This window comes from Psittacula echo (genome assembly GCF_963264785.1).
Source record: "Psittacula echo genome assembly, chromosome: 7".
Taxonomy (NCBI): domain Eukaryota; kingdom Metazoa; phylum Chordata; class Aves; order Psittaciformes; family Psittacidae; genus Psittacula; species Psittacula echo.
This window is the reverse complement of record NC_137740.1, coordinates 49,530,236-49,542,440: the sequence shown is the minus strand read 5'-3', so window position 1 is coordinate 49,542,440 and position 12,205 is coordinate 49,530,236. Positions and strand designations below refer to the sequence as shown.

Below are 12,205 nucleotides of genomic sequence, written 5' to 3'. Positions count from 1 at the left end.
AAAGATGTTGAACAAGACTGGTCCCAACACCGATCCCTGAGGGACACCACTCGTTACCAGTCTCCAGCCGGACATCGAGCCATTGACCACAACTCTTTGCGTGCGGCCATCCAGCCAGTTCTTTATCCACTGAGTGGTCCACCCATCAAATCGATGTCTCTCCAATTTAGAGACAAGGCTGTCATGTGGGACAGTACTCAGAGATCAAGGGCTTTCTGCTGCTTCCTTCATCTCCGTGTCCTGCTGCGGGCCAGGTTGGACTTGTATTCTCCTGCCCTTCAGTCAGCAGATGCTGAGCTCTGTCAGCAGAAAAGAGATCTCTAGCAGGAACTGTTTGCCTTTTATCTTTCCTTTCTTCTGGTTCTGATGTTGCGTTGATCTTCCAGCAAGTCAGACCTGTAGCCTGCTGCCCCTATTTACAGCTGGGAGAGAGTGATCCAATTTCCAGACCCCTCTGCCTTTGATGTGGTGGGACTCCATTTATAGAAAGCCTGCCAGCTCTGGGAGAGGGATGCGCTCTGGTAGTGATAGCATCTCTGAAACATACGTGGCCTCCGTGCTTTAGCTGTCTGCTGATGGGCTGGTTTGGTGACAGATGCTTCCCCCGGAACATCTGCATGAAATCCCAGCTGTGAGATGCTCAGTAGTGTCCCATAGCTGCAGCTAATGCAATGTTACCTTATGGAACCCATGAGGAATGGTGTGGTGATAGGCCGAGTCAGGCAAGAGTGTTTCTCTACTGCGAAATACAGAGGCATTTGGCAGCAGGAACCAGTTTTGGTGCTGTATGTGGTTAAAAGGATGCGCGAAGTGGAGCAGGTGCAGAGTACCTTTGTCTGCATGAGGCTGGTACAGCAGGTCTTACCTAGGGAGAGGAGGATTTACCTACGGTGTTTTATTAAATGGAGCAATTGCAGTGCTGCGAACAACCCCTGCGCTCGGCACTGAGATTCAAGCTTTTGGACTCTCCACCTCCCCGACGTCTGAGCTGAAACCCTTTTCTCTGGCTCCAAGCAATCACGGTGCGCTCGGGCGCGGCAGGGGCCGGTGTGAACGATGCTCGGGATCGTGTCGGTTCGCACTCGTGTCGGGGTGCGTGGGCAGGGCGGGGGCCGGCGGCCTGCCTGGGCCCGCCCCCCCCCTTCGACTCGCTTCGCCTCAGCGGTTCTCCTCCGACCTGCGCCATTGCGCGGTCCCCCGCCAGGGGGCGCCGCAGCGGCGGGACGGATGAGCGGCTGCAGAGTGCGGCGGGAGGGGGCGCCGGCCGCGCCGCCCCGCACCGTGCAGCATGGCGGCGGCGGCGGGCGCAGAGCAGCCCCAGGCCGGGGCGGTCGCCGCCGCCAGCGCTGCGGCAGAGGAATCGTCGGACAGCGAGCCGGAGCAAGAGCCGGGCTCCCCGCAGAAACTCATCCGCAAAGTCTCTACGTCCGGGCAAATCCGCCAGAAGGTGCGTGCGGCGGGCGGGGGCCGCGGGCAGGGCCTCGGGCTCCGGCAGCGTTGCGGCCGGCTCTGCCTCCGCGTCTCTCAGCGCCGCCGCCTGCCCTCCCGCTCGGCACGGCCTGCGCCTCCGCCGCGGAGGATGCCCACCGGCGACCCCAGTCCGCCCCTTTTGGAGTTGCCGAGGACCCCCGAAGCCTCTCTCGGTTGCCTGCCGGGGAGCCCCTACAGACCGCCCTTCAGGCAGCTGCCGGCGATTCCTTCTCCACTCTCCCGCTTCTTAGGGACTTGCTGGCGACTCCCCGTCTCCCGCAGCCACCCCTCAAGGACCTGCCACCGATCACCTCGCACTCACCCCGTTTCTCCGGGACCTGTCCGCGATCCCCTCCCACGGCCCCCACCGTCCCTCACGGGCTCGGCCATTTTCGCGCTCCCCCTTCCCCAACCGCCCTTCAGGGACATGCCGGCGACCCTCAAACCACACCTCGGAAACCTGCTAACAACACCTTCCCCAGCAGTTCTTCGTGGACTTGCAAACCCCCAAATGCTTCTCAGGGATCCCCATAACCTAGCTGCTTCTCAGGTGCCTGTCAATAGCTGCCCCCTAAATGCCCTTCAGTGTATGCCAGTGACCCCCTAACTTTCCTCGGGCTCTTGGAATTGCCCCCAGCCACCATGCAGGTAGCACTCCCAAACTACCTCTCTGGAGTCATGTAGGAACCTTCGCAAGAGCCCACCTTAGGCTGCCTTCTTCTCAGTGCCTAGGTTCAGACCCGCTGGGGAGCTTCTCTGTCTTAAGTGATCAGTGTGCCCAGGCTCAGCGGGACCCTGGCTTACCTCTTTTCTTCCTTGCTTTTTTCACCTGTAGTATTCTCTTGGAGTCAAGGAAGTCAGATTTGAGCTGCCCTCTATTGTCTCATAGATCTGGCATATTTGAGCTCTAAGGACATTCTCAGGCCCTGAAGTTGTATCTTCTCCTTTTTCCCCATATCAGAGTTGCCGGGGGCTCTTCTCCTCACCTCCCTTTGCTTTCCCTGAAGGACACTGTCACAAGCTCTTCCTCACTGCCACTTTCCTAACCCCCTTCCTGTGGCCCTGTTGGATGTGGCACAAGTCCCTGTGTCAAATTCAAAGCACTGTGCTTTGATAGGTGCATCCGTCACAGTGTGTGCCTTCCTCAGCATCTTCCTATCCTTTTTATGGTTGCATCCCAATTTTCCCTATCTTGTATTGTATTGTAGTATTTTTCCTTTCTGTAACCATGTAGCCTCCTGTCCAGTAAGCAATCTTATGGCTGGTTAGGCTTTGCGCCCATCTTTTTCTGCCCTGCTTTGCCTCCCTGGTCAGGCTACAGTCTTTTCTACCTTGCTTCTCTGGGCTGAGTCAGGTTTTACCCCTTTGTATCTCGTTCTGGAACAATAATGCTGTTTTGAGGGGCAGGAATGGTGTTCTGCAACTGCAGCTACAGCTGTAGTTCCTCTGTATTGTTACTGTAAGAGAAGATGTGAAGATTTCCTTGAGCCTTGGGCTAGGAACCACCCACAGGGAGTTGCCCTGTTCGATACTGTTTTTATTATAGCTGCATGGTTTTTCTTTGTAGCCATTAAAATCCTGTATTGGGTAGTTGTGTGATATGTGTCTGCCTAGAAATACCAGGTTAAGGTGCTCTTATGCCATCACTTTCCTGTTGTCTCTGGAGCATGGGCAAGCAGCTCTGTGGGTGCAGAAGGCTTGCTCAGTGCTGATGCTGGTAGCTCAATGTTGTGTATCTTGTACTCATAGTGAAAGAGAGTAAATATCTCTGCATGGTGCAGTGCTGAAGAGTTATTCATAGGGATCTTTTTTCTGTTGGCTAGCTTGCCCTGCTTTCAGACACATAATGTATCGTTATCCTGCTGCTCGTCATCGTTATGCTACATCGGTTCCAGTTCTGAAAACCCTGGTGACAAAGCATGGTCATACATGAGGACCATGTGTTCACTTCATTACGCTTGGCAGGGCTGTTTCCTCCATCTGTGCAGTGCTGCTGATGCTGTCACTCATGGAGTTAAGGCACTGAGGATCTGGGCTGTGGGAGTGAGATGGTTATGTTGGCCACAACAGGAAACAGTGAAGCCCTCTACATGGGTTGGTAGGCAGTGTATCAAGCAGATCTGAGCCATGCTGTAGCACCAGGTGACTTGCTCTAGTCTGCTGTGAAAAAAAATAAGCCTTTTGAGGTCTTTTCCTGTGCACAGGGTGCTGAATATGAGAAATTTGTCTCCCTGGAGATTAAATGAACCTTGTGATTTCTTAATACCACTTGTGACAGGGGTCCGATGTGGGAAAGGAGGAAAAATGCCGTAGTCTGATTTTAATACCTACATGGTGGTGTCTATGGTAACAGCAAGGATGACGACTTTCTCAGTGCTAGAGCGTGGACTCTTGATTACAGAGGGATGTTAGAGATGCTAAGTTAAAAGGTGCATTGGATTTTACTTTTGTTAGAGTATACCAGGACATGTCTCCATTTTTCTACTTAATTATTTGCCCTGTTTTACATACTTCCTGCATCAGCATGGCTGGAAAAAGCCTAAACCAGCCACTTGTACTGTGTGAACATAAACATGTTAAGAGCAAGGATTATAAACAGATATTGTCTACAGCTATTAAGCTTCCTGTGTGTTAATCTGCAGAAGACCTTCTAAACAGTGTAAAATTTTCTGATTAAGCCCAGGTATTATGATATCAAGGATTGATTTGTTCTGTTGCTTGTTGATGTCTTTTTGTTTCATCGTCTTTTCTGCATGCTGCTGCATGTGTACTTGGCAAGGAGCAAAAGCAACTTTGTGAGTAATCATAGCTGTGATGAGAGTTTAAGGAGCTTGCTTCCTCTGTAAAGTCCGGCCTAATTCTGAATTTGTCTATTGAGTGAGAGAGTGCAGCCTGTAACCTGCGGAAGCTGTTGGACAGGTCTGTCAGAGTGACAGTAAGAGATGCAGGTAGACTTTTACTGTGCCCTGAGGATATAAATCTCTTCTAACCAAATCTTCTGCTGTAGGTAGCTCAAGACCATGCCTGTAAGTACAGTTACATCACCATGGGTACCTACTCTTAGCACAGCTTGAGTGTGAAGTCAGCTATAGCCATGGAGTCCCTCAGAATTTACTTGTTTGTCAGTCACGTTGAAGATATGTTTTCCCTACTCTGGTCGTGTCATCTGTTGATTTTCAAGAAGCACTGTAAAATAAAACTTCCATGAACTTGTTCCTGAACCCACAGGTTGCCCAGGTGTGTTTGACTTAAATACGCTGATGTGGTAATACTGCGGGGCAAATACAGTTGTTTGGACGTATAGGCACTGTGACTTTGTCAAGCAGTGTCTGAAGGCAAATCATAGCTAATACGTGTTTAGCTGAAAAATCTGTCCCTTGTGAAGATACAGGGCAGGGGAAGGAGTAGTGGGAAGCTGAGTGTTTGGAAAGTGGAATGTACTATGTTTTAATGTACTTGGTTTTAGCTAGTAATATTTTTTGAGGAAGAGAAGAAGAGAAATATGTTTAGTAGTCTCTTTATTATTCTGGGGAAAGAAGGATACCTTGTATGATCAGGTGTAGCTGCTTGTGTAACTGCTGTCTCAGTTGGCAAAGAAGTAGAGGCTGCATAGATTGCATGATCAGCCATTTTGAGACCTATCAGACTTGTACCAGCATCAAGCTTCATAGCAAGGTCCTTTTAGCCCCCCTCCTCGTCTTAGCGTGGCATTGGTGCAGCTAGAGAAACTGTTGGTCAACTAAGATAAAGTACTTTTGAATCGATGGGAGTTAGGAAAGGTGAAATAAAGTAAGACAAGGATGATGTGTAAGGAGAAGCAACAGTTTCTAAGGTCCCACCTTCTAAGGACTCAGCTGGAATCAGCTAAAGTGGTAGTATCACCTCAGTTGTCACCTGGCACGGATGAAGACACAATAAGTCAAAAGCAGTCTTGGGAGATGAGGGTGTGAAACGGAGGAGCACTGTACCTTACATGAGCTCTGACGGTAACACATGCTTCCTCCTTTGCACTTGACCTTTCTTTGCAAGCGTCAGGTTACAAGCCTCAGAAAGCAAGAGAGTGGATGAATAGGACATGTTCTTGTTTCGTTCATTAGTTAGTGTGATTTCCAGCATGCCAGCTTTGGTATGTTGAGACCTCAGTTTGTTTGCCCGGCAGGATTTCAGCGATGTCCTTGTGTGGCATCAGGAGGACTTCTTGTTTAGACTGATTCGGTCTAACTTCTGTTTACTTTTATGAGCAATTTATGTGTAATATTTTAGGTTTTATAACCATTTATCATTGCCTTAAACTTTTTAAGACAAGGTTGCAATATATATTTCAACAGAGTTGCAAACAGAGCAATCAGCTCTCCAAACTTTCTGGGATATTGGAAGCTGCCTGGCTGCAGTAGCAGAGATATGTCAGGTTAATTTATATTATGAAAAGCAGGATAAATTAACTGGTATTAAGCTTTATGCTGTGGTGGACAGACTTTGTTCAGTATCTAAACTAGCAAGTTTCCGATTTCAGTGCTGTGCAGCAGTCTGTGGTATAGATAACTTTAGCGCTATGAGAGGTTGTGATTCTCTTTTTGATTAGCAGCTTTGAGGTCTAGGAGCCACCCTGAAGCGTACAAGCAAGAAAAAACAGGAGGAAGCAAAATGTTTCTCCTCGTTTTTGTGCAGGTTTCCAGAACAGACTAAACGAGTTCTGAAACATATGGTAGACAGCATTAGCAACTGAGGAAAGCTCATTTTGTGTCTTCTTGTATTGCCTAATGGATAAAAGACCATTTTTATAGGTAAAGAAGTGTTATTTTTACTTCTGGAGGGCAAGCATTCCAAAATTTTCTGAGATGAGAGTGAGGAAATAGGGAAGTTTATTAGTTTGATACAAGTATTGAAAGAAGTGTTATGATAAGAAGCAATGCATTTCAGTGAAGAGACAATATGAAAGAGATATGCAACAAGTGAAAAGGGAATTTTCAGTAATTTATGGCTTAATTCATGTTCTGGCTGTGGCGTCTCCACTGAAATGTCAAAATGTCTGTCTGGTTTTGTTATGCTGCCTTCTAACAGGGTGCCTAAAAAGGACATTTTAGGAGCTTCACATGTTATAAATTGTAGTGGCTCATGCTTTAGTCTAGGTAGAAACTGGGAACTCTTCACTTAAAGAGGTAGATAATCACTGCAAAAGAGAAGTTCTTGTGATTGAATTGAAACTGAACATCTTGAGCACAGGTTTTACGGGTGTGAATTTTCTTGGATTAACACCAAACATACTAGTTCCTTCTCTGTCACTACGGAAAAAGGTAGGACTTTAGGCCATGGTATATGGATGCAAGAATGTTTCTGTCCCTTAATCTACGCTATGTTTTGCGTGCTCTTCAGGCTCATCTGTTCTGACAAAATTTGAGAGGCCTCCCAGTGCTGTTACCACTGGTGTACTCCAAGTTTTGCCTCGCTGCTGGAGAGTTTTGGATGCTATGTGAAAGCAACAGCTGTTACTTCCTTTAAAAAAAAAACCCAACACATAAACCAGCAAAACAAAGCACAAAACCACACACACTTGTAGCTTTTCTCATTCTTTCTAACTATAGTTCAGGTTCCTGGAACCAAAAAGCTAACATTAAACTGTTGCATGTTTTGAGAGTATGGATTTACTTAGACCACATTGCTAAAAAGTACATTGTCAGGCAAATAACTGTTCTCTCAAATTAGAGACAAAATAACGTGGGTATTAAAAGGTTTGGTTCTTTTTTAAAATAAAACTAAGTGAAATATTTAGAGTATTTCCTCCTACCCAAAACCTGTTGTTACCAAAAAATCATTGATATTTTACTTTGGAGGAGTACTGGATTGTGAATGAAAACGGTAAAATGTCTATCTCAAGATTACCCGGTGAGAAACTCCAGTATACCATCTGAGACACTGCTTAACTTTACCTTCTTTAATTACAAGTCCAGTGGGATTCTTTCTAAAGTAGCAGATATACCTGCATACTTATGAGAACAGAAATAAGACAGGTTTTTGTATTCCCCATTTCCTTGAAAGCTTAAGGTTTAGAATAGATAGTGTCACAGCATCAGAAATTTCAGGGCAAAATGCTGGCCCAAGCGAAAAGCACCTTCCTCTTGGAATATATTTTTTAACGGTTTCAAATGTACAAAATATTATTTAAAGGAATTTTTATTAACTCATCACTTAAACCATTTGTTCCCTGTTTTTTCCTTGCTAAGTGGTTACTGCTTGTTTCACTTAAGAATTTATGCATCTCGTAAAGAAAGATGTTTCTGTTTGGTTCTGCAGCCCTGTGGGACAGTTCAGCTTCAGGCAGACAAATAGCTGAGGCAGCAGCAGTGACCCACCTCAGCTGCCATCTTTTGTGGTTCCATATAGTATGCTTTATATAAAGCACTCCAGAAAGCAGTGAGCTTATTGTGCATGCCTTGTTCAATAGCGCTGCACCCCTGCAGAAGCAGGCCAGCCTTCCATGGGATACGGTTCTTACTGTCTGGGCTACACGTGGAAATGGAAGCAGTTATACAGAGGAAGACATCCAAAGCCTACTGCACTCCTTTCATCTGGAGCGGAAAAAAGGTGGCTTGTCTGGTTAAAACATTACAACTGTTAAGTTTGGTAGTTGATTAGTAGGTGATTACTCAGTCTGGGTTTGGAGAAAATCTTCTTTCCTCACAGTGTCGTTGCTATGTTAGAAAGTTTTACATCTGATCCCTATTCTAATGTGGTTTGCTTTTTTGAAGAAGGTAACACTGTCTTGCTTACATAATCTTTGCATCAAGCGTATTGTGTTTCAATCTTGCAATTTTTAATCAATTTAGCTATGTAATATTCTAGCAGGGAGAGGTGATATCATCTCAGTTTCCCATACGGGGAATTGAGATGCATGTTGCTTGTATCATGTACACAAAATCACGTAGGACATCCCTAGGCGAGCTGGGCAATGAGGCATGTGTCACAGGCTTTGAGGTAATGTCTTGACCTGAGGGACAACTGCCTTTGTTGGGTCTTGAAAGACAGGAGTGTGGCTGATAAAATAGTGTACTTCTCCTTTGCAACAATTATATCTCTTTTTAAGTGAAGAGTTTCCAGTTTCTACTTGGGCTAAAGCATGAGCCGCTATTATTTGCTTTTCAATCTGCTCTCTGCCAAAGCAGGTCAGAGCTGTCTTTCAGAATGTGTAGATCTATCACTGAGATCTTATTAGAAATCAGTATTCTAGGAACTCACACCAGCCCTTTGTGTTCCGTTTAGTTGAAAGTTAACAAAACGGTGTTCCCAGGGTTGTGCTGATCTTCCTTGTTGTTGCTGGTGCTGATCAAGATGTCTTGGCGTGGTCAAAGGTATTTGCAGGACATTAAAACAGGGAAAATGGAAAAACAAATTAAGAACTTTGGAGTATCCTTTAAAAACTATGTTAAATGGATGAGGAAAAAAAAACTTAAAAGCATAGGTTGTTTAATACATAAATATGGAAAATCTGATAATGCCAATTGTTACAGATGAGATAAAAATAAATTCTAAGATACCTTAAGTATTAATTAAATGGCCAAAGGCCAAAAGTTGCTTTCTGCTCTCAATAGTGTAATCCCATTGGAATACCAGTTGGTGTAAAAGGATCAGGATTTGGCCCTACATCTACCAGCCACTACCAAATAAGGCTTCTTGCAGAATTCTGTAGCGGAGTTGATGGGAATCCAGACACAGTGGGAGGAAGCTTTCTCCCGGCCTCCTCGACACAAGGGCAAAGGATTCAGTTTTCTTCCTCAAGGTATAACTTTTACTTTCCCATGTCCTGAAGTCCTCGTACCAGTACTTTCTGCTGGCTTTTCCTTCCTACTTGGACAAGATCTCCATGACATTTAGCAGAATGGGAAGGATGGGGTGGTTATGATTGCAAGGATGAGATCCGCAGCTGTATTCTGGATGTGCTTTCCCTTATGTTCGCTATTCTTTGAATAGCTCTGATCTCACCTTCCCAAGCCGATACACTCATATCAGATGGCCCTGACATGCCGCTATGGTAAGTGTCTGCTTCATTCTACCCTGCCTGTGAAGTGGATGGGTGGGCTTAGATGGCAGCAATATTTTTTGATAATAACTTGTCTCTCTCAGAATGCGTAAGAGTGTTACTTAAGCTCTGGTGGTACAGGCTGCAGCATTAGAGGGTTCTGTGTACAGTACTGTGATTTGATACGAGATTATATTGCTGCGTTTCAGTGGCAAAGCCCTGTGCTTCTGAGTTAGTATAGGGGATTCCGTGGTGCTGGTGCATAGCTGTGTGTCAGAAATGGCTTGGAGATGAAGGTTTCACAGCAGGTAATGTGTTTTGACATTTTTTGTGTATGGGGAAAATGCCCTAAGGAAGGGATGTAGTTGTGCATGTGTAATTTGAGATGGTATAAAAAATAGCAGCATATTTTCACGTTTATACTTAAATGCATAAAGTTCATGTTTAATTAGTACTCTTTAAAATTTTACTCTGTTCTGAAGTTTACAAGTAGCTTTTAAACTGTTGCTTTTTTTGCTTTGGTTATCTCTTTGGATGTATTTGAGCCCTTATCATCCAGCTTTGCTATAGTCTGCTGGGATGACTTGAGCTTTGTGCTCAGTTCCCCTCTTGTAATAAATGTGCTTGGGAAGTATGCCTAGAGCCTATGGAAAGCGTACTCTGAGGGCTTAAGCAGTTAGCGTGCCAGGAGTTGTCCAGCTACTAACTCATCCTGAATCAGTGTACTGGTGTGATTTTCATTCTCTCTTCTAAGTAGCTGACCAGAGTATTCATCTATTTTAAGTACTTCATTTGGAGCTCTCTAACTGAGCTTATTTTACCAGGGAACTGTATGATGATATGCTGGTATGTTGTATTTCCTTTCCCATATATGTGCAACCTTTCTGTGTGCCTTCAAATTTGTTTTTCTTTGTTAATTTGTTCACTTTAAGTCTGTGAGTGCTTGTTCCTTTTAGGATAGAATCATTCACAATAGTAGCAGCTGAACAGGATATTGAAAAGAAGCTGCTTCAAAGACCTGTTCTTTTCTTACTGGCTGCAGCATTAACTAGTGAAGAATAAATTTATGAGTATTTGTCTCTCCATGCCAAGGTAGATTCTAACTCAAGCTGTTTCAGTATTTTCTTTGATGCAAGCTCCTGTTTTTCACTGCTGATCTGGGGAATAAGCTTGCATTTCCTGTTTCAGTGACATCTCAGATACACTATCAGCAGCTTGCTGTGCTGTGTTCTGGATTCTGCTTGTCTTAGTAGTTGCAGAGAGGCTGTACTGAGAGCAGTCAGCCAAGGCTTCTGCTGGTCTGTCACTGGGTATGCAGAGTCCAGCTATATCAGGAAAGCTGGAAGTTAGAAAAGAGGGTGAATTGGGAGAAAGGCCGTTGGGGGAGATTTTGCAGGCTTTCCCATGTGCTGTGACCTGACATGGGTGCTTCCCAGTTTACAAAACATAGATTATTAGAACAAAATGGTGTCAAACAACTTGCACGAAAAGCCTAGACAGTACCCGCTTCATCAGTGGAGAACTCAGCTCCTGTTCATTGACTGACAGCCCTAGCTTCTACTTTGACATTGATTCCAGTGGCTGACCTCTGATTTTCTTTTCTTTTCCCCCCTCTTCTGGAGTCCTTTTGTTACTGTGAATACACATAATAGCTTGTCCTTTTGATACCCGTGGAAGAAACCTTTATACAATTTTCAGTTTTGCAAAAGGCAAGTGCGTTCAATGTAGAATTCCCAAACAGGGCTACACAACCTGCGTAGTCCTAATTCCTTGTGCTCCCCTATGGATCTGTAGAGCTGTCTGTGTGTCCCATACTTAGAATTGCTTTGCTGATCCAGATTTCCCCCCTCCAAGCTTCCTGGAGTTAATTTCCAGGGTGTGACCACTGTCTGGTGGAAGGATGTTGCTCTCCGATTAGCTTGTTAACCCCTAGCCTTTTGACCTTTCATGTCTTACTCTGTGGGGTTGTTTAGATTTATTCCTGTAGTTTCTGTGTTGGATGTACTGTATTTCATTTGATTTTTAAATAATTATTAGTTCCGTACGTGTGACCACAAAGAGCTTTTATTGAACCAGCTACTAAAACTGTTTTACCCACAGCAAGGTAGAGACTCCTGATTTGTACCTGCTCCAATATGGCAGGATGCCATGTTGCCATATTTAAGTGACTGCAGATCTACTCGCATCTTTTTTGCCAAGCTTACCTGAAGTCATTGACTGGATGAGTTGCTGGATGTCTGGGGATCAGCTGCCAGTAAAATTCCATAGTAAACATGTATAGAGATAGTCAATTCTGCATATGTTTTTCAGTTTTTCTCCTTCTATGTGCATTTGGGGCTTTCTTTAGTCCGTTATTTGTTGTTTGGCATCAGCACCCTGCTCAAAGTTTTATAGTATGTACAAATAAAAATAGGCTGTGCCCTGAAGTTTTTACATTCTGAAGACACGTGGAAAACAAATCCAGATGCTGAGGATTTTGGTGTTTGGATTCTTTAATGGCTGTTTAGATAGATTTGAGTGATTTTCCTTGTACACAGTTCTTTTTCTGCATTGGAAAGAAGCACCAGTGGATCAAAACTTGTGTTTCTGATATGCTGCACCTAGTAACTGCCCCTAAGAATATGTCATGATCTCAGCTGTAAAATAGGTTGCATTGTTCTTCCTCTGTCTATATCGAATACAGTTTGGAGCCTCCCTGTGCCAAAGGCCTCTTGCCAGCTT

The 12,205-nt window shown here is 44.9% G+C and overlaps 1 protein-coding gene across 1 annotated transcript in view; it reads left to right on the top strand.

Annotated features, from left to right (window-relative positions):
* Positions 1–1,288: 1,288 nt before the first annotated feature.
* Positions 1,289–12,205, top strand: part of DGKD (diacylglycerol kinase delta) — a gene marked incomplete at its 5' end in the record, with an annotated part of 58,614 nt that continues 47,697 nt past the window's right edge. Inside the window, one exon of the mRNA XM_080623056.1 lies at positions 1,289–1,447. Coding sequence (XP_080479182.1) covers positions 1,289–1,447 — 159 coding nt within the window. The remainder of the gene's footprint in view (positions 1,448–12,205) is intronic.